Source organism: Trachymyrmex septentrionalis, unplaced genomic scaffold (genome assembly GCF_001594115.1).
Source record: "Trachymyrmex septentrionalis isolate Tsep2-gDNA-1 unplaced genomic scaffold, Tsep1.0 scaffold83, whole genome shotgun sequence".
Lineage (NCBI taxonomy): Eukaryota > Metazoa > Arthropoda > Insecta > Hymenoptera > Formicidae > Trachymyrmex > Trachymyrmex septentrionalis.
The window spans coordinates 104,442-130,222 of record NW_017306018.1 but is presented as its reverse complement, the minus strand read 5'-3'; the positions used below and the strand labels follow the sequence as shown (position 1 = coordinate 130,222).

The window sequence follows — 25,781 nt, the reverse complement described above, 5'->3', positions numbered from 1 at the left end:
CTCTCTCTCTCTCTCTCTCTCTCTCTCTCTCTCTCTCTCTTCAATTTCTCGCCCGATTACTCATACGTATATATCTGCCGCTTTCTCTGTTTCTCGTTCTCTCTCCCTTCTCTCTGTTGGAGAGAAAAATGTATTTATATACATAAATCTTTTACCTTCACTTCGGTTATTCTAAATTGCATCTGCTTTACGTCGATAGACGAGCGTATTTCAGCTCTCGTTCGTAAATCTCCGAATTTCTAGCGCGTTACACATATTAACTTTGTGTCGATGCATGCATCCTCTAATGCATTTCTCGACTGTAATCGCTCATGCGTTGTGCGACACGATAGAGTGTCATATTTTCATTTATTACTTGTTTATTCGCTATTTTTTTTCTCTGTTCGGTCCGGTTCGGATTTAGTGTCGTTTACAGTGCGCGAGGGGATTTTTCAAAACGAGGCCTCGACGAGGTAAGTGCCATCCATGGCGACCCCCGTCTGCCCACCCTGGGCCTCGGATACTTGGGCCCTTGTAGCCGGGATGTACTGACTGTACGCCTGCTGAAATCCACAACCACAAGCACACACTACATTGTTGCACGCTAGGTACGCCTACGCTAATGCTTTCTACGGACTTCTTCCCTAAACTTCCATCTACTCTCACGATCGATGTATGTGTGTGTGTGGATGGATGTGGTAATGAAGCTTTAATAATAAAAATCTACCGCGCCATGTTCTTCCCCACAATACTATATATTTCTTAAATTTTATTCGCACCGTGAACCTTTCGTAAATAATTTTTGTTTAGTTAAAAAGCAATTAGAGACTCTTTAGTACGTTGAGCTAATATAAATTATCGATATCACACATAAGCCTCCGAAATTCGTTGTTACTTCCTGGTAAAATACAGATAAATATGCAAAAAATAACACTAAAATATGTGAAAAATTAACTCAAAAAGTATGACCGTGACATAATTTGGAAACAAATTGTGAAAACATATTTCTTCAATAAAATAAATGTTTATAATATGTTAAATCAGCACGTACATCTTATTAATTTATCTCAGAATTTACGTTTTAAAATACATTATTTTTATATTGTTTGTTTATTTACTCATAAATTATATTATTTTAACAATAAAAAATGTTAAATATCAATTTAACACAAAATATTCAAATAATATTATCACATTATGTTAAATTAACAATCGGTTATGTTAAAAATTATATACAAAAATTTTAACAAAGCCCGATTTTAATTGAAACAGTTTTTCACTATGTAATAGCAAACAATTGCAAGTATATCATTGAAAATTTACTTTTACTTGAGAGGAAAAACACTCTTATCCATAAAGCATTGTTACATTTAAATAAGAATGAAGAATATTATTAGAAGATACTTCTTCCGTACTCATTGCAATTTCTGTTTTCTAAAAATTTTCATTATTACCAATCTCAACAATATATAAGTTTTACTATATTATATTCATGACAATAAATCACAATGAATATATTATAAACTCATCTATATATACGTACGCGCAAGCAGTAATATATATTTTAATATTTCACGACTCTTTCATTTTCCTTGCTCAACCTTTCGATGCGCGTAATAAAATCTGATTTAAACCATTTTCGAAGGAACATATATACCGTATTACTGACCATAAAAACCGATGGGCTTCATAGCGTTTCGACTGATCCAATAACCCCGGGAAAGCCTGCAAATTGACGAAGTGACGCGCACACCGCGCGCATCACCGACAAAAACGAATTAACTCACAAACGTCGATGCGGTACATCCCCTCAAAGGGTCAAATAATTCGAATTCGAGCCCAAATGCATGCGCGAAGGCGCACGAGCGACGATTTCGTATTCAAGCGAATCGCACGTTTTCCGCGTAAAATCAGCAAAGCGGAAAACTAATGAGCCCCTGCAGACAATGTGATTTTCGGCGCAATTATTTCCCGTCAAATTGCTATCGCGATAACCGGGTGTTCCAGCACGAGAGAATAAAACCACGCACGTTCACATATTTTCTTGAATTCAAGAGATTAGGTTTCATTACGAAATTCAAGATTACCTACGAAAAACAGTAAGTAAGATAGAGATTAATTAATTAATAATTATGCACATATAAATATTAATACATACATTTATACAAAGTGCTCTGAAAATAAGAAAGGTGCACATATTGAATACACCTTGTGCTACCAACGAAACGATCAATGATAGACAAAAGACGAAGTCGGGAAATAAAGAGAGACGATCTGTACATTATTAATTCTTACCTTACAATAAGAAGAAATATTTTATCTACAAAACATTTCACAAATGTATGTTTATGATACAAAATACATAAACAATCATTAGATGTATACACATGTGAATTACCGTTTGCTGTATCCAAACACAATTTGAGCTCCAATCAAATAATCACGTTTGGAAAAAGCAATTACAATGCACATTGACAATTATTTTCGAAATGCATTACATTTTGAAAATAATTTTCAATGTTTATTAAGTTATATGCTTCCAATAAAAAGTAACAGTAATAATTGGAAACGTGTTGCAAATACAAAGAGACACTGAAAAACGTGGTGTTAGGAAACCGTCGCGTTAATAAAAGTCGAAAATACAATTTCGTTCGTGTTTCCAATCGTCATTAGTGTCAAATATAAAAAAAAGATTTTACGTTTTTGAAAATTTTGACGCTGCCAATTTCGCGTTGCCTGGTTCAGACCTGACAATCGTGCGAATTTTTTATAATGATCGATTGATATTGTAACGCGATGCTGTCATAGTATTTATAGTCGATCATCGTACCTGTTAGGCGCCAATTAATCAATCAATGCGAATTAACGGCAAAATCATAACTTGAATAGACGCGATGGAGAATCTTTGCAAGTTATTAACGAAGAGGAAAGCGCTCGATTTCCACATCGATTAATCATCCGGCCAACTGTAATCGACACGGCTTGACAGGATAACGAATAATACCTAATTAATCTTGCTCACTGTGACGGGATAAGATTTCAAACCGGAAAGAAGCGGTTGATATAGAGTATATATACATATACACAGGTATAGTTATACATATACATAAGGCGATTATACAGAATGTCGCAAAATCGGTATTAACTGAGCGAGAAAGTGGTTGATTGCAAAGAAATAACTCGAGGTTGTAAAGTAACCATCTAACTAATATACTGCAGTGTATAGTGCGCATCGTGGAAAGAAACCTAAATTTCTAAAATTAATACGCGACAGTAAATCCGAATATGTTTAACCAGCGAATGGAAGTAACTCGTTACTTGTAACGAAGTTACAGTTACAAGTTACTTTTTTGGTAACTTCACTGGTAACTGCGTTACTTTTTTTTTAGTGTAATGGTAACGTAATTACATTTTTTTTTGATAACGATAATAAATTTTACAGTTATTTTTGCCGTTACTTTGCACATAATTGGACACAGTTTGATTGGACACTCATAGCTACTCATAGCGCTTGAGACTAGAAAGCCTCTAGGCATCCATCCGCTGTGATTGCTGATCGTCGATTTTAAAAAAGTAATGGAAAAGTAACGAAAAGTTACAGTTTCTCAAATAACGGTAACTATAACGAGTTACTTTAAAAAATCAGTAACTAGTATATATATATATATATATAACGGTAACACGTTACTTTTTCTGCTCGATAATGAATAACTGTAACTTTAAAAGTAACTTTCCATTCCCTGCGTTTAATCTATAGAAAATAATCGTAAAACCGCAAAATAAAAAGAAAATTATTATAAAAAAGAAAAAGTCTCCCAAAAATATTTACAATTTTGCAATACTATGCGACGATCTATATAATCATGTTATATCTGATGCGTTTAATATAATTGTAACTAGAAATACTAGAGATAGAAATGAGCAAAACGTAACGCGCACATAAATACTATCTTTGACGTTTATGTGAAATAATAACAATTCTGCGATTGAACATGCAATTACAGGGCCAAAGATATTTGGTACGATATATATGTACAGGCTGGCGATTGTTCGCACAACAACGTAAATTCAGGGTCGTAATCATACATTACGCGATTATATGTGTTGCATATAAATTAAATGATATGTAATTGATATATAGGGGAAGAAATTCGACACGCTCGAGCGAATATTTTTAACCAAACATATTTAATAACGCTCGATGATAATCTCAATGCAGCTCCAAATAATAGGATAGATCTTAAATTAATTAACTTCGTAACAGATATCAATCAAGGCAAAAATATCCATCAGATTTAATATACCTCAAACTTATTATATCACATTGTACACATTATTAAAAAAAACTTATATATAACACTATTAAAAACATCATTTTCAAATTTAAAAAAGACTATACAGTTTATTACTTGGTAATTCGTTCAAAGTTTTGGAGCAAAGAATAATATTAAATTAAAAATACTCAATCGAGCGTGCTAGACTCTGTCGTCATACGATTAACAATTAATAGTAATAGAGTCTGCCGGAGACGAAGATAAAAAAGAGACCGTGCTCGTTACTGGGTCAACGACGAATAGTGGATTGACGGAGCTTTTTAGAACGTACACTTAAGATTCAATTTTGTCTTGCCTGGCTGATCTGAAGTGGATGCTCCACTACAGGCTCCCGCTGTTCCTTCGGCTATGCATTATTCATAAAAGCAACTCGTGTTACATTATAGCGTGCATAATACGCTGGTTAATCTGACGCGACGTCATCGCCAACGTCCACGCGAGTTCTGATGACTTTTTGAGCGGAACGGAAGTAGAAAAGTATAAATATTAATGCGCGAATCTCGTGATACGATCTATTAACTTCCGAATGTCTTCATAAAAAGTGATAGTCGCCTGCGGTGATCATGATTAATTGCGTGGAGTAAAGGATCGAAAATCACGTGATAACGATACTGCGTTACCTATGTTACAACGTCACGATAAGACCGATGTTGAAGACCGGTAAATCTGTCGCGTCAAATTTTTTGTCGACTTTGAATCTTCATTTTCCGGTTTGACGATATTTGTACGTGTCGAATTTTTGCGAGAAAAGCTTAATTGAATTCCCATACCCGCAAACACAAGAAATTTTCATGAAGATTCGAATTTATTTCTGGTAAAATCTCCCTTTCGAAGTTATATAAAAATTATTTTCATGTCTTGTCCTTATATTAGAAATACTTTGTTTTTTTATAGAAATTCCTTCATTTAATACTTTTCGACTTGATTTCTTTACGCTCTTTTATATTTTTTTAACGGATTGCATCTAAATTATATAAAATTTATTTCTACTTATTTATGTAATATTACATATTTTTTTACAATAAAACATGGAAAAAATTAATAATAATTGCGTAATTAATCAATGTTTTCAATAGTAATAAGTATTATAATGTCTTTATGATCTCTATTTACGCCTTAGAGTGAAATATCATTGTTTTCATGCAAAAAATTTTTAAAAATTCATAAAGCAAATAACTTCAAATTTTTGCATTATTTATACAAGCATAGATTGAAGCAATTGTAAATTTATTGTATATTTCAACATAATATTCCTTAGAAAATTATAAGAATATATATATATATATTTCTAATAAATTCTACTTTGTTTTAACGTAACATCACTATTATCTAAGAGGTAGAATAATTAAAATCTTCTATATTTTCAAAATTTCTATCCTAAAATTGAACAAAAATAATTCTAAAAATATAATTCTTAAAAATGATTGGTAATTATTTACAATACGGTCTTTTCCGAATTTTTATGTCTTGAAAAAATCTTTGTTGCGATTTTAATTTAGTAATAATCAATCGAGAGAAGTCAAAAAAAAAAGTGTAACCTACCTAAATTTAACTATTTATTTTCAGTACAACTTTTCACATCTTCAGACATTACAGATTTATTATAGCCCTTAAAAGGGTCGATTTCAGTTCTAAATACAACTAATATAGTAATTTATTGTGCCTATTTCACTACATCATTGTGATTTAACTTACTACCGAGTGCAACAATTTCAAGAATCTTATAAAATCTTTGAGTATAACTCTGGGTATACGGATATTTTTGTTTAAAATAAAATTCTGCAATAGAGATATCCATATGATTCTAACGACTAATCTTTGCTTTAATTATACAAATTCTCTGTTTTAAAACACAAATTCTCTGCTTTAAATACAAAAATTCTCTGCTTCAAAAACACAAAAATTATACAAAAAAATAATTTGTGTTTTTAAAACAGAGAATTTGTGTTCTAAAGTAAAGAATATGTATTTTTGAAGCAAATAATTTGTATCTTTAAGCGAAGATTCAATCCATTACGTAAAACATATACGCATACGTATTATATTAATCATATTTAAGACTAAATCGACCTTTTTAAGGACCATATATATTGTACTTATAATATCAAAAAATCCGAAAAAATATACTGAAAATAAATAGTTAAAAAAATAGGTAAGTTATTCAATCTTCCCCGATTGTTTATCACTGTTAGAATCGCAACAAAGATTTTTATTAAAATTGCAAAAAAAAACATTAATATTCGGAAAAATAGCTATATATAGTAGGAAAGCCCTACTATACATAATTACCAAATTATTAACTGCAACAACTTGTGGACATCTTTTTCAAATAAAGATTATAGTAGCAATGTAAACAATTTAGCTTGTAAAATTGCAACGCAAAATATAATCGGGACAAAATATAATGTGTAGCCTACAATAAGTATTAAAAATTAATTTTATAGATTACAACTTAATTTATTGTCATACCGTGTAAAGTAAAACATTTCAACTTACTTAGTAAGTCTTCTCTTCTTTTCAGTTATTCGCATTATATACCGATATTTCTTATAATTCCATTACTATACCGTACTAACATAAATTAAAAAATTAGAATCCCTAACAATTATATTCTTTATTTTGCGCATTTTATATTATAAAAGATAGATGTATTTACCTAGTCATTTTGTATCTCGATATTAGTGATGTAAAATATTTCAATAAACGATTCTTCGATCGATGTCGAGAATCTTGTTAAGTCACAATTATAAAACCAACAGTTAATTTGAAATCTGCCTCACAATTCTTTTAGCACATTAATAATTCATATAAAACAATCATTTGAATTCCTTCATAGTGACTATGTTTTCAATAATAATTCAAATAATAATTGATTGTTTTATATAAATTATCTATCTTTTGTAGAACGCGCAAAGTAAAGAATGTCGTTGTTGGAATATAATTGCTTCTAGTTAGAATTTCTGTTAGTATGATATAGTAACGAGATAAGCAAGTAACTGAAGAAGAACTAAATCAGTCAAAACATTTTATTTTGTACACGGTATGACAATAAATTGGGCTGTAAATCAAATTTAATATTCATTATAGATCACGATCCTAATTATATTTTATATTATAATAACATCCCATACACACAGCACACTCCATTCCAGAAATCCATCCAGAAATCTTCCTGGAAACGTTCTTAGGATATTGAGACGTTCTCAGGATGTCTTTCAAAACGTCCCTTGGATATCCGTGCTATATAGAGTATGTGGGATATGATATATCAGGATATGATTCTATGATTTATGAACTCACACATAATTTTCTGTGCTTATATATAGCGCCTTATATCGCACGTGTAACAGCAATTTGCGTTGCAAAATACTCATGTAAAGACACGAGGCCACGTCTTTCAAATCTCACACTCCTTCGTTATGTATACTTATATGCTGAATAATCCCTACCACGTTTGAATTCATCAAAGCGCAATGACTAATTTTTAAACTGTAGCTTTTATTTCTAAAACCATCAAATTATGCATACTTCTAGAAATCGAAGCTTCACGTAAATTGGAATATATAATAGAACGTATTTCGTTGCTAACTATTTGTTATTGTCTGTAATCATAAAGAGCAATGTAAAGGCCGGAATTACTAAATCGATATTTTACGTCGCGTGACGGAGAATTGCTCATAGCGGACAGTCAAGACATAATGCGGTTGCTTATTGTTACCGTTAATAGACTCGGATGCGGCTAATTATCAATCTGATGCTGTCAGCCTTAATTAATCGACAGTCTCTAAGTATATGAGAATAGTAGAAGAATCTATTATATAGATGCCTTGAACGCACTCATGGACAGGGAGTATCCATTATTGTATTAATTTCATTAAAAAATATTGCTGACACAGACTGATATTATGCGTTACATATTTTACTTCGATTAATTAGAAAGAAAGGCATATTTTATTACATATATAATGAACATAAAAAATATAATGCAATACTGATATTTCAATAATTCAAAAAGTTGCAAATATGTCAAGTGTCGATTTTGATCAGACGATTTTATATTACGACGGATTTCTTCGGAGAATTGATTAGAAGAAAAAACAAAAATAAAGTAATGCAAAAATGAAGCGACAGATATTAGAGAAAAGCTCAAGTAAAACGGAGCTTCGCGAGTTAGTACGGTCACTGTTCTCTTTATGTATTCTTCATACCTGTTATTCTTTTCATCTCATTCTTTTTACCTCCGTATATACACAGAAGATCAACAAGAGAGTTTTCCTAACTAGCAAGGGTGGATGATCGAAAATGCTTTACTTTAATTGAAACGCTACCACAGGCAATCTGAACGAAAGAAAACAGATTTTAACGGATGAATTATTCACGTGTCGCGCTCGCGATGATGGAAAACTGTCTTCAGAATCTCTTAAACTTTTTACGAGCAATTAAATTGACGATGCTTGGCGGAACGGCGAACATCTTGCTTGCTTAATTAATGTTAAACTATGCGAAAAAATCTTCGGCCAGTAAATCTTGATCTCTAATTTCGATCCTTCCTGTAAGTTTAATTTGATCTAGTTTCTCTTTGATATAGTATTTAAATTTTTCAGTAATAGGTACAATTTTTAAAAAATTTGTCTTAACTTTGAGTTTCTATCATCATAAAAATTAAACAAGTTATAAGAATATCAAGTGCGCCATTTATATTTATTAAAGTAATGCATATATAAAACTGAGGAAATAAATCTTCTACATTTCTTTACAGATTCACAGATTATCATATAAAATTACGCAATATTATTTATATTAATTATCTAATAGAAAAAAAATAAATAAATAAAGAAACTAATATTGTTTGTAATCACTGATGATTCCCTTGTTAGACACTATGACAAATTTAGTCAAATTAAGGTCTCATTTTGCAACTCTTAATAACAATGTCTGTATATTGTAATTGCGTAATTTTTTATCACATAAAACATAAACAACGACAATATATATCGATACTATCGTTAAGAGTTATAAAATAAGAGCCTGAGCCATTTGCTACAAAATCCGTCACGCATGCAGCCATAACAAACTTTAAAACCTTGTAACTCCATCCTTTTTTTAGACTATTAATACTTGAATAACATATATTATTTTTACGATATCAAGCTCTATATCTTAATATCAAACTTTCCAAAATCTGAATCTTTCTTTGTAAATTAGAACGCAATATTAATTAATTGGACTATTTTCCGTCCGCCGACGCTATTACTCATAAAGCAATTTCCTTAACATCGAAACTAGTCGCCGTGATATTGAATTGTTATCGCTGACATTACTGCAATTAAAATTAATTTGTCGATCAGACTTGTGTACACGTGCGCTTCTGACACGATGTGCATTCGCAATGCATGTATTTCTGTGTATACGTGGTTACGTGCGGGTTGTACCAACCGATCGATCATCGTTTTGCAACGTGGGTATGCCACTTGCCATTCAACGTATACAAACTGCATGCCGCATAGATATGCAAGCCGCACGCAACTTGTATGCAACCTGCGATTGCAAACTGTATAAATAATCGCGATCGTATCAATTTCGCCGAGGTATCGAGTACGAATAAATCTGTTGAACGCTCAAAATGTTGTTCGCCAACGTTTGAATTGCTCGTTTCTGTTTGGACTCTGTATTGCCATTGAAAATTAAAAAATCATATACCTATGTATGCAAGCGCATAACGTAATATGATCGATACTGATAAAGAAAGATATAAAAAGACAAAAAAAATTATAATATGTATAATACGTCATATATAACATGATGACAATGAACGCTCTAATTATCGATAAACTGACAAGTCTGTTTCGTTAAGTTTCACGTGCCTCTTGATATGCATATGTAATTGTCTTTGCATAAATTTAATCTCTAATTATACACGTCGCGCATCGCGTGATGCATTTGAGACTATAAATACATTATTTCCATAATAAAGGCATAACTGAGGAAAATGATTCCTCTGCACAAAATAGCGCATTAGAATGCATCTCGTTTCCTAAGTTAATACTAAAATCTTCTGATTCTTCTGATAATTGTTCCACTTTTCCTTTAATTTAACAAGAAATTATCTTTACAAAATATGTTAAATAAGTCAATACATGTCGGAAGGAGTGTAAATTCTGAAATGTATGTAAGTAATGTATATAATGTGCATCTAAATCCAATTAATTACTCATATTAATCATATAAAATTTTAAATTTAATGTATAATAAGCTATGATTTAGTATTTGTTAATATGCAAATTCTTAATTTTAATATATTAGTATATTAACTTATTGCTTCTTTGTTTATCAATTTTGACTCGCAGGACAATGCAGATTTATTTAGTTGAAAAATTGGTTCTTCTCTCTCAAAGGCACTATATATATTTTATAACGGATTAATTTTCCCATAGATGCTTATATCACAATGATAGTTGCGATGTAAATGCTGCATTATAAAAGAACATATAGCGAAAATCGAACCTACTTCTCTGTCTTATGCGCTACATATCACGTGGCATAACTTTAAGGTCAGGGTTGTTGTATCAACTTGTCGATAATTGTGCAAGGATGACCACACGCGGTTATATACAGTGACTTGTAAAAACTCGTGCAAACTCGCGCATATAGAGAGCGATTTTCTTGTCAAACGTTTATTTTTGGCTCGCTGCCCGACTAACATTTTCCACTATTTCACACTAATAATTGCCCATCGTAATTACCGGTATCGATTCTTATCCCTTTCCCCAACATGTCTGTGAAATTAACACGGCATTTTATTAATTTTCAAAAAATAATAATTGTTCCGGTAGCACTTTTCATTTGTTTTACTGTTCTTTCAAAAATAACAAAATGTTCTACATTTTTAATATTAAAAATAAATTTTTTAAAAATCAACATTAAAGAAATGCCATGCTATAACTTCACGTTAATTATCGGCTCGACACGTTTTGGAGTTCTAATGTGTACAAATTATTGATTGTTGGAATGTCGTCCTGAAACGTCATATAATAATCAATCTAGTTTTAAAAAAACGGGAACACTTGATGTCGTAATTTTCGATGGCATCTAGTAATTTAGAAAAGTTGTGCTAGAACGTGAAATTAGCACGGCATTTCTTTATTTTTGATATTAAAAATGCAGAACATTTTGTTATTTTTAAAAGAACAGTAAAACAAATGAAAAGTGCTTCCGAAACAATCATTATTTTTTAAAAATTATTAAAAGCCGTGCTAACTTCACAGACACTTCCCCAACTCAATAAATAACTTTTATATGTTATCCCTCTCTTGTACTATACAATATAACTGTATACAACATAATAACCGTTTATTTTAAATATTTATAAAAAAAATAAAAATATTAGTCTCTTTCTCTTTGATATAACTTAAATAATGCTATTAATAAAAATTAAATCGTATTAATATTATAAATTGCGCGCACGCGCACGAAAATGTATTTAAAATACATCATAATTTTTATGTTTTGCATTAATAAAAAACCTCATGCAAAATATAAATATCACATATTTTATTTCATATAAAATCTACATGTATTACGAACGTATGTTGTATATTACTGCAAAATATACAAAACAAATTCACTTTCTTTCATTTTGCACTTTATAATCGAAGAAAACTTTTATGAAATATTTATCAAAGTTGCATTTTGTGTGAAACGAATATTAAAACATTTTCATACTAATTTTAGTTCTAATTGAAATCTTCGTATAAAACATGCGATATTTATATTTGTTCTAAAAAAAAGTCGTATGAGGAATATATGAAGGAATTTACTAAAAAAATCTCAGTTTCTTTATTTCCTTGATTCTGCTGATTTGATTTCATTATGTCACGCTTAGGCCGCAATACGTGGGAAAAAATAATCACATTATCGAAAATAACATACCGTTTCTGGAATGTGGCAAGTATTTTGTAGCTAACTAAAATATAATAAAGTCAAGAGCTGATCGAAAGCTTCGCATGCGTATTATTAATACAATTTGCATATAAACATATATAATCTTAACGTAATATAATATCACAAAAGAAGAATTCTTAAAATAGTGAAATACAAGATTTCAAAAAAAAAAATTGTAAAAAATAGAAATACCAATAATAAACTACTTAAATATGTGACAAAAATTCAGATAAAGATGTATATATTCAGGAAGTCATAACACATCTTAGTTTTATTTCCTCCTGACAATCACACGCTAGCTCCCGATCAACTCTTAATCATAAAATCTCGATTGCATGACGAATGAATGACGTCGATACGGATCTCAACATAGAAAAATAAACAAATAAAGGATGTGCGTATTTCCCCGTAAATCGATCATAACGGGGAAACTATACCAGACTGGCGTGCGTCATATAAATTGGGAAATAATCGGAAATGAAATCTATTTGATATCAAAAGATATCCGTATGATATCCGATTAATCAATAACATCGCAATGAAATGCCTCACAATAATAACAATCCATATTGTCAACTTGAAGAAATAATAAAAGTGAATTTTATAGAATTTTAATTAATAACATAATTTTAATTAATTGCTTTCATTCTAGCAATCTATTAATATTTTATATTTAAAAAATATCAAAACGATATTGTTCTCGAGACTGTTAATAAAATTGACAAACAATTTTTAATTTGTTCTGGAATAAGACAATAATCATCAGACAATAAAAAGAAGAAAAGTTCTTCCAATTGGATGATATTGTTGATATAATTGATATATAATGATATTGTTGATATTGGATGATATAATTTTAAACTTACAGATTGCCATTTTTCTGCAAAAGAAGATTATGAATTATGAGAGAAATTAAAGTCGTACGAAAGTGAAACATTGAAATTGAAACGTTTTGTTTAATTTTTAACGCAAGCCAATCTTCGACGTTTCAATGGAACGACTTGCGCTAATGGATGTTATTTATATGTATATACATCTCGCACCGGGCGAGCTCCTACATTGTTATCGATTGCATTATCGCTGTCGATCGGTAATTAATCGTAATAATTCGAACGCTTTTTCGTTATCATCAAGTTCTCTTACCAACAAAGAAAGAGTTCGTTCATCTTATAGCTAGTTTTGGGCAGAAAATCTCACACATATTGATCAACCTTTTGCCATCTCTGGAAGATTTTAATCTCGAAACTTCGTTCTTTTATTCATGACAAATATCGCCACGTTAGTTCAAGAAAAGTTCCGAAATTTTATATATAATTTTCCGCCACTTTCGGAATAAATATCTCAGCAATGATTACGTCATTGCTGAGATATTGTTCATGGATCGTCAATTCACGACTTCCAGCTCTAATAGCGATTATTAATGTCACGTAGATTGTAGATCGAAATGCGAAACTAAAATCCTTATTTTAGAATTTAAATATAAATCGTCACCATCAAAAAAATTATTAAAATACAATAATTACATTAATTGTTACCTCAAAGATCATAAGTTAGTTGTTATATGATTTATCTCAGAATTAGAAACGTATCACACAAATGAATACATTTCTTATATTAAAGCCAATAAGAATACAATCGCAACAAGTACAAATTTCTAAACAGTTATCGAAATTTTTATAAATTTTTATTCGATTATGAAATTGAAGATTCTAAGATCATTTTGCGCATAATTCACAAATTGCGAGTAAAGTGAAGATTTTATTCACATTTTTATTCAAGTTAATTAATAATATATAATAATTAAATATAATCGATTCACAAAATAAAACGCTTCGCATTTCGATCAAACTAAAATACGTTATGCCACCATGTTCGCAAAAATAGGAATTATGATTTTTATGAATAATAAAATACGAGCTAGATTTGTCACAGCATATCGATTGGCTGCCCGTTCGTGAATCGAACCACACCGGATCGAGTTTGCGGTTGAACTTTCGGTATGGTGTACTCGCGTTAGGCGGAGTTCGGTAGATTTTAATGGAACAAGAATTATATAGATCGAGTTACGGATTATTAATACAAGCGATTATCAGACGAGAGTGGGGACGGGCGCGAGCTCGGGGCAGGGACTCAATGCGGTAATATATGTCAAGTTAATCTAAAAATGGAAGACATAGGACACGAGGCTGCGAAGAGACATACTCCGCCAGAGATGGGGGTTGACAGTTTCTCTGGAAGACGGATCGATTCTATATCAGATCTGGATCCCCCTAGGATCTAAGCACAACGATGCAATCCTCGTATTTTGTTCCTTTTTTGTTTATTTCATGATTTCTTTGCGATTTAATTAAGTGTATTCAATAATTATTAATTAATTGTACTTTAGTATAATTATTAATAATTATTAATCATTAATCATATAAACATAATTTAAAAAGATTAATTTAATGAATCTAAAATTTGTGTCTACTGTGTGTGTTACCTGAAAAAAGGCAAATTAATATAATAAATTAATATAATATGTAAAAAATACAAAGTTAATATATGTATAAGTATAACAGTTATAACTATTGTAATATAAATATAAATTCAATAAAATGTTCAATTAAAATTAAATAAGACGTAATAATTATTGAATCTTTTTATTGAAATTATAAAGTAAAGATTGTGCGTGTCCCTAATTTGAATAAGAGAAAAAGAGTGATTTTGCTCGTAAATTCTACATCAGTGGAAGATAAAGGCCTATCGAGATTCTTTGTGGATCTACAACGTAAGAGAAAAAGAAGTGTGCTCCAAATTGAACTCCCATAAAATTTAGAAGATTTTAACAGAAGACAATAATATTTTTAACAAAAAATAGTATTCTTCAAGACAAAACAAGAACAAACAAGATACTAACAAAAGATACTAACAAACAAGCTTTGTAAGCCTAAAGCGGAACACATCTTATATAAGCATATTTTAAGCAATATTGCTAATCTTTAAAATACAATAATAATCATCCGTTTTAAGAGAGATGTAAATAAATTTTAAAAAGTTTAAAATTTAATAATTTTAAGCAATAAAAATAAAAAATTTTAGATCAAATAATTCTTGAACTTAAATATTAAAAAATTATAATTAATCTAATATTCTCATTTAAAATTGCCGTCAATATTTTACAAGTGTAAAATGTATGTATATAATGAGAATTTGAAACCTATTCGTAAATTAAAACATTCGTAAATTACGGATTAACCAAAAATTAGTAGAATCAGAACGAAAAAATAAAACGGCAAAATCATGAAAAATAAAAGTTGAAACATCAGAAGCATTTGTTAATGGGATTTCGACAATGTTTCGTCCTCAATTTGTCGGTCGATTGAGCTGTTCATCACTTCTCATTTTCGTTAATACCAGCTTCGATTACATGAAGATCGATTTGAACGTAGATTTCTACCGAGCTATCGAACGTTACTATCGGTATGCGCTGAATAATACGATTTTATTTCTGAAATTTGTCTCGGCTTTTCATCTTTGATATCACAGATTTATACTAGAAATGGACTGCTTACTTTGAGCCAAGAAAATGACGATATACATGTGTTATATGTAATGCATGTATCAGCATTGGGTAGTAGTAATTAGTTAATAAGTTACAAGTTACATAAAAAGTTAAAACATTGATAACATCTAACTTAATTTAGTCAATTTTAAATGAATTTTTAATGAATTAATTTTTCTAACATAATTTACTTTAAAATTTTTATGTATCAACTTTTTTTAAGTACTCTTTATCTCTTTAAAAATGCTAATTTTATTTTTTGTAAAATATTAAACATTAGAGAATTAGTTTAAAAAAAGCTCAATGATTATTTGATGGGCGCGACGGTCGTAGTAGATAGTTGGTAGTACACAAAAATGAATGTGAATTAAATTTGCATTTAAAAAACGCTATCAGTGTGTAATGCTATCCTTGTTTTACTTAATGAGCGATAAAGGAAGAATAAGAATTTTTTATTTATATATAATTTTCAAAGCACGTGCAAGCAAACAACACGAAGAAGAGTACATACAACATTACTTACATTCTTAATAATTACAATTTATTTTTCTATTATAATATAAATATAAAGATACCTATGTAAAAATACTAACAATCAGTTTTTTATTATACAAAAAATGTCTTTGTTATTTCATGTAATTTACACATATAAAATATCTTATATAATTTATCTGATTATCTGTACTGTAATTGTTTTGTTATTTAAAATAATCTGATTTTAAGAAAAAGTTGAATATTCTGGTTTAATAGAAGTAAGGTTTCTCAGAATTAACTATTTATTTAACTTAAATAAATTAAATCTTATCGTAATTTCAACTGTATTAGTTTTTTGTTCGTTCCATTTTAAACTTAACAAAATTAATTTTATAAATCGTTAACTTTAGCTTAATTTAGCTTTAAAAAGTGTATTAACTTAATCAATCCTGATATGTACGATATGTATGTTTTGTACATGTGTGTGCCAAATAATTGGAGTGGTCATTTTTTTTAATCAATCGGAAATCCGGCCATTTGCAGCACTTAGTCGAAATTAGTGATCTAGTACTAGTATAAACATCTGTGTTTGATACAAAAAAAGTGAAAATCTCTTCAATAAATTGCTCAAAAATTGAAAAATATTCATTCGAAATCCCATTTATATGCCACATAAACATCGAGAGATAGTTTAATAATAAAATATTCAATATAAACTCCTCTCAATGATATAAGTATCAATCATTGATATAACGTATCATTAAAAATATGAGAATTAATCACATTTCATTCATAAATATTACCGATATGTAATTATTGCCACATAATCTAGCTATAGCTATCAAACAGGTGGAAAAGTAAAGAAATTTTAACGTTCAAATAATCACATAATGACTTTCCGCAATCCTTAAAAAAATATTCCAAAGGAACGCATGCAACTGTAAGATTCTTGTATAAAGATCTAGCAAGACGACTTTATTTTCTTTGCGCGGTATTCCGTAACTATCACTCAGAGTGATGAAATGAAAACAGATGATGTAGTGTAGAAAAAAGTCAAGAAAATTACAAAAGAAAACAGACCGTTTTATTCCATCTCACAAGATATTCGAAACGATCAAGTCTTAAACAAGCAAAACTCGACGAGAATAAAAACAAAAATATACTCAAGAAAATTAAAAATTGCAATCAGAAAACATAAATGTACTTTCAATGTAACAAATCCGATCGAGATAATTTCCTTAGATGTATAAATTTTTCTATATTTAAATCACATTTAGCATGATAAGTCAAAAAAAAAACATAAAATAAATATTTTTTACATAATATAAATTATTTAATACATGATATTATAAATTATATTCCCAAATGATATAAAGCGTTAAATCAATCATGCGAAAGAATATATTAATGTTAAATTAATATTAAAATTAATATCAAAAGATGATAAAATTACTGATGATTTAATTTATTTTTTGTTTCTAAATAATATTATGGGACCCGCGGACTGATGTAAATAATATATTATATTAAGAAATGGAAACAATTACGAGGAGAGCAAATAGTTTAGTGCATTATTCTATCCTTATAATTCATCGATTTAGAATTTGGTAAGGAGATAGTAATTATTATGAGTAGTCTTTTTAGATATTGGGATGCTTTTTAGATATTGAGTTATCTACGTTAAAATACTAAAGTCACGATTAATGTATGGGACAAGATTCTACGGTCAACGCGTACCTGAGCAATCATACAAATTAATCAATAGTAATGTAGCGGAACAGAACGCTCACATGTTTAACACCTCATTGGTCTGCCAATCTGGACATTATCAGCGATAAATCTCCGGAAATTAAGTAAGCGAAACATCGGCGATTCAGTTAATTGCAGCGCTCCTATAGTGATTAAAATGGCGATAAAATTATCAAGATTAGCATCTAATTCCTAAGAGTACCAGTTCAAAATTCGTACGGCGGCAGTGCTGGAGAGAGACAACACAAATCAAACTTATAAATCTTCTTCGACAATTGGAGTTTATCTCTAGAATTAACTTTCTCAACTTCAATTTATGATCTATAAGAGCAAATAAGATAAATTCGATTATATCCGATCTAACCTTCAACTTCCCTTATCTATACCATTTTTACATCTTTCGAATTTGGACTTTCATCATTTAAGAGAAATTTTGTTTTTCATTATCATATCGTGTAATATATTATAAAAATAATATACAAAATTCTCACAAACTTAATGCTATTCGGATAAAAGATTAGAGCTCTTAAAAATATTTATACAATCATACTCTTTAAAATAAATAATATTATACATAAATTAATCTTCGAAATAAGTTAATTATATAAAAAAATATATTCATCTAAATACGTGCATAATTTTTTGATAATCATTTTATAATAGGATAAAAATTTTTAACAATCTCTTATTTAAAAAAAATAAAATATGAATGCATCTTGATTTGGCATGACATAATTTAATAAAATTCTAAGTAAAAATATAAACGACAATTTTTTCATTTAACGCAACCATCGTGGACTACCTGCTAATTAATTATAATTCAATTTATGTAGATAATTAACCATTCTTGCCTTCAACGAAATATTATTTTGTCCTTGTCTTTATCTTGAGAATTGAAAGATTTGACCTGAATGAGAGAGAGATAACTCCATCAGTTTCATATTAATTCCTTTAGATCTACGATTTAATCTCCAAGAAAGTTAAGCGCGCTGAAGAATAAACGTTACAGAAAAAACAATTAATTAATATTCTCATCAGAAGAGAAACTGCACTTTGTACCAATGACAGAAACCAAGATAAAGTAGCTTTGGTACTCTGCAAAGAAAGACAAAGTATAATATATAGTCTTGTTCTCCATATGCGATACGCATTGTAGTTAATCTTTGTCACCAGAAACCTTAGATAATCGTAAATTTTGACTTGAGAGCGACTAGAGCGACCCTGAGGGATCAAGAATTAGAAGAGACAACTGGCTGCCGGCCGTTAAACTGTTCATTCAGTTGGAAACAGCTGCTTTCCATTAGTGGCGACGATTAAAAGTGTCGTATCCGAATTAAACACTCCTTGAGAAGACGTTCATTTAATTAAGATTCCTTATTCGCGATGTGACTGCAATCCTAGTCAACCTTGTGCGAGTTGCATTCTTGTATCAACTTAATTCTCTCTGGCGTGAGAAGGTCGATTCGTTTTGCCACTAGTTAAAGAGCTTAGAAATAATACTTTCGTCGCGCATGAAGTGATTAATTTCAACAAGAAGTATACACTGAAGTATACATTACGGATACCAAATTCGCAATATTATTTGTTGTTCCCATCAAAAAATGTTATGTTAGATTATCGAATCTGTTGAAAACCCGACAAAGATAACCAGCATCGCCGAAGAACAAGAATCCCAATCGACAGTCTAGAATTTGATGAGGTCGACCGGGTTGCACTGCGATGCGGTTTCATAACCGGCAATCGATTCCGAATGTGGATTCTCTCGCCAAATAATTAAGATCGCGTCGACAGTCCTTACCCCGGCTCACACTCTCGTCTCGTTGTACGGGCTGGACGAGCTCGCGCCCTGGCGACGCTGCCGGTCGGCGTCGCCTGGCACGTTGAACACGACGTTCGGCACGGTCGCCGGGTCGACCGGGGCTGGCTGATAATGCGACCGACCGGGTTGCGATTGGTGAGAATGGGAGGAGGACGAGGGCGCGGTCTCGTTTATGGAGGTATTCGAGGCGAGTATACGTCGACCGCGTACCTGGTAACGTTGGGGGTAGCAGCGCCCGCAGCAGGACTGCAGCAGGCCGCCCCTGGAGGCAGTGCTGTGCGCGGGGGAGGTCAGGGGCGATGGCGAGCCCGGTCTCTTCGGAGCGCCGTTGTACGGCACTTCCATCTCCACGAATTCGCGGTCCTGGAAAAACAATAACAGACGGAGCTTTTAGGCGAGAAAGTTTCATCTGTTTGAGAGTATTGGAGATGTGAAATGCTGAAGAGAAGAACCATCCTGTATAGGACGTTAATGACGGTATTCATTGAACTGTGAAAGGTTCAGATAACAAATGTAAAAAGTGAACTAGATGGAAAAATAAAAAGACTAATTATAAGTTAAAGTATAAGTTAAAGTTAAAAGACAAAACAAATATACGATAAATTAAAAAAAAATATAGAAAAAAGGAAAAAGAGAAAACAAAGAATGAACAAAGATAAATTAAATGTATATTTGTGTGTATATGTGTAAGAATTGAAAAGAAGAGTACTAAAGTTTTTGATGTAGATGCTAAAAAAATCTATATGCCGTCGACAATGAGTAGAGCAACCAAGAATAACGAAAAGACTAATTGGGTAGAACGTAATAAGAAAAACTATGACGTATAGAATCCTTCTGGTTCCATTCGTCTTACAAGAAAAAAAAGACAAGGAATTGCAAAACTGAAGATACTATCAATTCTCAAGTGGGATATAATAATTAGGACATGTCGTGTTACTGGAAAGCTTTACTTGAGCCATGCAAGATGAGACATGGAAAATACTTTCGTTAAAATATTTATTGCTGAAAAAACGATGAAAAAGCAATATTATTTTGTCAATATCATATTTATCTACAATGGGAGAAATCAGTATGTTCTCGAGTGTGTTATAACGAAAACACATCTATACGTTTATCACATGATTTTAACTAACTATATTAGAACTATTATATAATTAATTATAAATTATTTTATCTTTGAAAATTGCTTATCGTAAAAGCAAAATGATGAATCGCCTAATTGCACATAAAGCACTGCATTACATCACGAATATATTAGCAAGCTTTCAGCATAATCACATTTCGCATTTTCCTAACAATGTAATAAAAATTCCCTTTAATATAAAACTTCGCTAACGTATTTTTCATTAAATTTTAATTTCTAACAAATAATAATTTCTCGCTACAGCTAACTAATTAATTAATCCACAATGCTACGCCAGGATGCAGCAAAGCTGAAAAGAATTTCTCAACGCGTTGTCGTCACTGACCCAAGTTTGGTCGACCATGTATTGCTTAATCTATGTACGAAGTTGCTGGTTAATCCAAATTAAACTGAAACGAGGAAGCAGCGTTGGCCTTTCTGCTGTTACTCTGTTAAACTATTTCACACTTGTATTTCGTCCGCGGTTCTATGAACTTCCGCTTGAATTACGTCGTATACATATATTTTACATTAATTTGAGGTGGCATTAATTACAATGGCTAATGTTCTAATTACTGCTCATACATTATCACATGAATAAGCTTAACTCAAATGAAAGAAATAATAATACCTATTATTACCTCAACGTTTACCTATCAAGTAAATTGATTTAGCGTTAATAATAATTAGGCTTCTATCAAAATCTCCCCAGCTAATCATTTACGAAAAGTTCAATTCGTATTATATTTTCAATGTGCCGTATATTCAAAATATATTCACAAAATTTTCAAATATTAATGAAACTTTTAGAATATTATATGAACATTTCTTGTATACATCACGAAAATCACTCAATCACTCGCAAGCAGTACGTCAACAGAGAACCGCGGCAGAGATGCATTAACTCGTAAATATAAGAATCATTTGGAAAAGAATATGAAGAGCAGCATTTCGCTTGTGAATTGAGCTCCAAAGTAAAAATTAAAAAATGTATTTTTGATAATAAAGTTTCATTTAAAAATTAATTTAATGTGTTCTCTGAATCTAGAAATTCTAGAAAAATTTTAGTGTTGCCAAATATATATAGAACATTCTCCGAATATGTAATGTATGAATAGAATTTTTAACGATTATTTGAATGTTGCTCTTACATTCCATAAATATTTCAAAATATTCTGGGATATTCTTTGAATGTTATTTTGAGATATTTGGAACATTTTACAAATATTTCAGGAATATTTAGTGTTAGCTAGGCCATATAATTTGTATTAATCAAACATATTTCTATACTTTTTAATAGAATCTTTCTTTATAATTTAATTTTTCGCATATTGTTTATCGAATGGTACTAAAATGCTACTTGGAAAAGTAATTCGCGCTTTTTGGAAAGAAAATGTGCATATAAACACAAAACGCAATTTTATACGAAAAAAGAGTATTCTGTTCTGAATTTCTGAAATCTTGTGTTTCAATATTTTTCGCTCTGATTCCTTTCTTCTCTTTTATTACTTCATTGTATATTTTTTATTTTATATATTTATTTTACGCAATCTATTATTATTGTTTTATTAAAAAATTGAAATTATTAAAAAAGTTTAGATATAGATACGAAAAAGTATATGCGTAAATATGTACGTGAAATTTTGTAATCTACATAAAAAACAGGATGTCTTGAAGAAATCCTGCGGGAATTTGGAAGCGAGAGATTATCGAGTGATCTCAATGTCACTTGAATGAATGTCGCGTTCTTGGATGCTGCAAGAAGGGATATTGCTCGTGAACGGAATGGAGCAGTGAGCCTTGATCTCTTTTGCGATAAATGCGCTCGAAGAACTCGACGAGGTCCGGCTGAACTGGCAAAAGCTTTTGCCATGGGATAGATGACGATCACTGTCACGACGGCCGCGATAACTGTTCCCTCACCGTTTGCATAATTAGTAGATTCTACGCTACTATATATACTGTGTAATCATTATAAGATCGTTTCGCTAGATTAGCAAAACGATCTTATAATAGCGTTATGTGACAGGATATACTTATATATTTTATATATAAAATTTATGTACAAAACTGATGAGAGATAAAAAGCGTAATACCGATTCCCTGGTATATTAATATACGTTGACAATACAAAAGAAGATAGAATATTAATTAAATGACCAAAAATTCTATATGCTTTAATAATAAATAGCGAACTGAATAATCAGCAAACTGTGTAGCATTAATATAATAAAAAAGAGAGAAATGCAAACAACTTTTATGGGCTTATCATGTCGACATAAAGTGTTGTGTGCCACAGTTACAAAAAGAAAGTATCGCATCATAGATGCTTTATCAGCTTTTCAAAGAATTCCCTAAAGAGTCATGCATGACTTTCAAAGCTACAGATGGCTCGCACTTAAACGAACTCGATCTTGGAAAACTACAGGATTACTCACGAGAGACTGTCCGTATTTCAACATAGACCTTTTAGAGATACGCGATTTGTCCTCGTAAAGCCTTCATCGTTTGAACCAACGTATTCTAATTCCTCGGAAGACTTCCGTAATTTATATAAGAAACAATGTGGGATTATCGTTTATGATTTATGCCGCAACATTTACTCGAACGGTTTCACAATACGGATTATTCAAATTTAAACTATTTAAAAATGAAAGAAACTAAAGGCCAACAGAATGAGCAATAATGAGATGTTATAGTATTAAAATATATATATATGTATATCTAAATTATACCACTAAAGCGAAATATTTTGACTTGATTAATTCTAAGTTTGCTTCAGCTAATATAAAAATATGATATATCAATGGCTAATAAATGATATATCATATAAATAACTCGAAAAACATGTAAAAAGAAAGTACAATTTTCCTTTCATCACATTCAAAGATTGTTTTATTTCTACATTTTTTATGAATTTTTCTTCATAGAATCTGAAAATTATCATAATAATGATATTATAATTAAAAAAAATTAGTACATTGTGAAATAAAGTTAATAAAACCTTTATTCATATTGTTATAAAATCATTGTCATTTATGCTTTAATCATTTAAAAGCTAATTCAGAATTGAGTCATCAATAACATTCTGCTTTGAGTCTAAACTATCGTTATTACGTTAATTTTCTCTATAAAAAAAAATAAGAAAATATAGAAATAAAACGATCCCCAAACGGTCATAAAAAAGTTATTCTTTCTCTGTTATCCTCCATTCTCAAAGCATGAGTGGATTAAACAAATTTATAACATAATATTGTGCTGGTAGTTTGAAATATTATGTCAGATTTGTAAAATAGAGTTCATTATTTATTTGTTATTTTTCCGACGTACGAGAATTAATTGAGTCCGATGTTTAGAATAGTGAGATCTATTGTATGCAGATTGTCGTCAATTTTTAACCCATGGAAATTTATTAAATATAGCGATAAATCAGAGATAGAAATAGTTACAGGATACAATTCATATGATACGATCTTTTCTACTTAACATCTTTCAATAAAAAGATCTAAACACAACATATTTAAATTATTTAAACTATTTATATTTTTTCGTAAAAAAAATCCAAAATAAAATGTTTTATAAATTAATAAGAATTGATTTACAAAATAGAAATTAAGAAAAACATATCGAAATTCTTTGACGTTAATCAAGAAAAGTAAATTATTCTCCCAAAAAGTTTAAAGAATTGAAAAACTATAAACAATAAAGGTAGACATTTTTGACATCCAGGATACTTTCCTAAATAATATTAATAAGTAAACATTTATAATTGCGATTTTCTACAAAATAAAGTAAAAACGAGCATCTCTCCAGGAACATTATTCTTAGTTATCGATTCCTTACGCACTCCTGAAGTTTTGACATTTAAATTCAGGACACTCTCTCTGTAAATAATTAGCCTTAACTAGTATTTAACAAGTACTTAATTTTATTTTGGAATCGAATGTTATGCATAAATTATAAAATAATAAACCATACCAATAAATATATGTAAAATAAATTCTTCCTTGTTATATGATTTCTGTAAACTCAAGAGATTCAAGATTTTAAATAGCTTCTATTACTCTCTGTCCAATATATTTTGTAAATTATTTATCCAAAGCCAGTCTGTATTCCATTGGCAAAGATCTTTCCTGCTATCTACATAAAGGTCAGATTAGACTAGTCCTTATCGCGTCTCGCCGTGTTCTCGGAGGGTAATTAAGCATAAGGGTAAAACAAAAAGCTTTCACAAGAGCGAGATCTGTCCAATAAAAGACGTCACCTCCTCTTATTTTCTCAAGTGAGATGTTATAGTACACTCCTGCACATATCGCATTGTATGCGCGGATATCACGCGAAAGGGAGCGCCGTTAATGACGGTATCACGGAAAGATGGATGAGTCGAATACGCCAGTGTGATATGCCGATCGATTCCTCGAAATTTTTACCAATCCCTGTTACTGATGGATGAACAATTAACATGAAATATGAATCCCGAGATTCAGATTTTTGAGCGACGTGTACACACCTCTCTGCGTGTCATTTTACTTTTAACATTCATCCATTTTTCTACATAATCTGATTTTAAGAATCCTCATTCAGTACTGCAGCCACGTTAAATTATAACGTCAAAAGTAAAAATCGTACAAATTCTTATCAAATAGCAAACGCATGAAATATAATACGTTTGCAATACAACCATTTGCGTTAGTAAAATTAAATTACGCGAAATATATCAAAGATATTTTAGATATGATATTAAAATCAATATTAATCGTATAATTTAATCTATATATTTATTCCGCGTTTGAAATAACTTAAGTTCAGTACTGGATC

General features: G+C 30.5%; 1 protein-coding gene across 5 annotated transcripts in view; it reads right to left on the bottom strand.

The window, feature by feature from the left end:
- The window catches only part of LOC108755070 (potassium voltage-gated channel protein Shal), a 98,884-nt gene that overhangs the window by 11,593 nt on the left and 61,510 nt on the right, over positions 1-25,781 (bottom strand). For 2 of the 5 annotated variants that reach the window (XM_018497830.1, XM_018497825.1), the window contains exon 4: positions 20,051-20,203. In XM_018497830.1, the coding sequence (XP_018353332.1) occupies positions 20,051-20,203 (153 nt within the window). Of the gene's footprint in view, positions 1-274; positions 543-4,608; positions 4,660-20,050; positions 20,204-25,781 lie in introns of those variants that run through there. The other 3 variants (XM_018497831.1, XM_018497826.1, XM_018497827.1) reach the window with 3 other exon arrangements.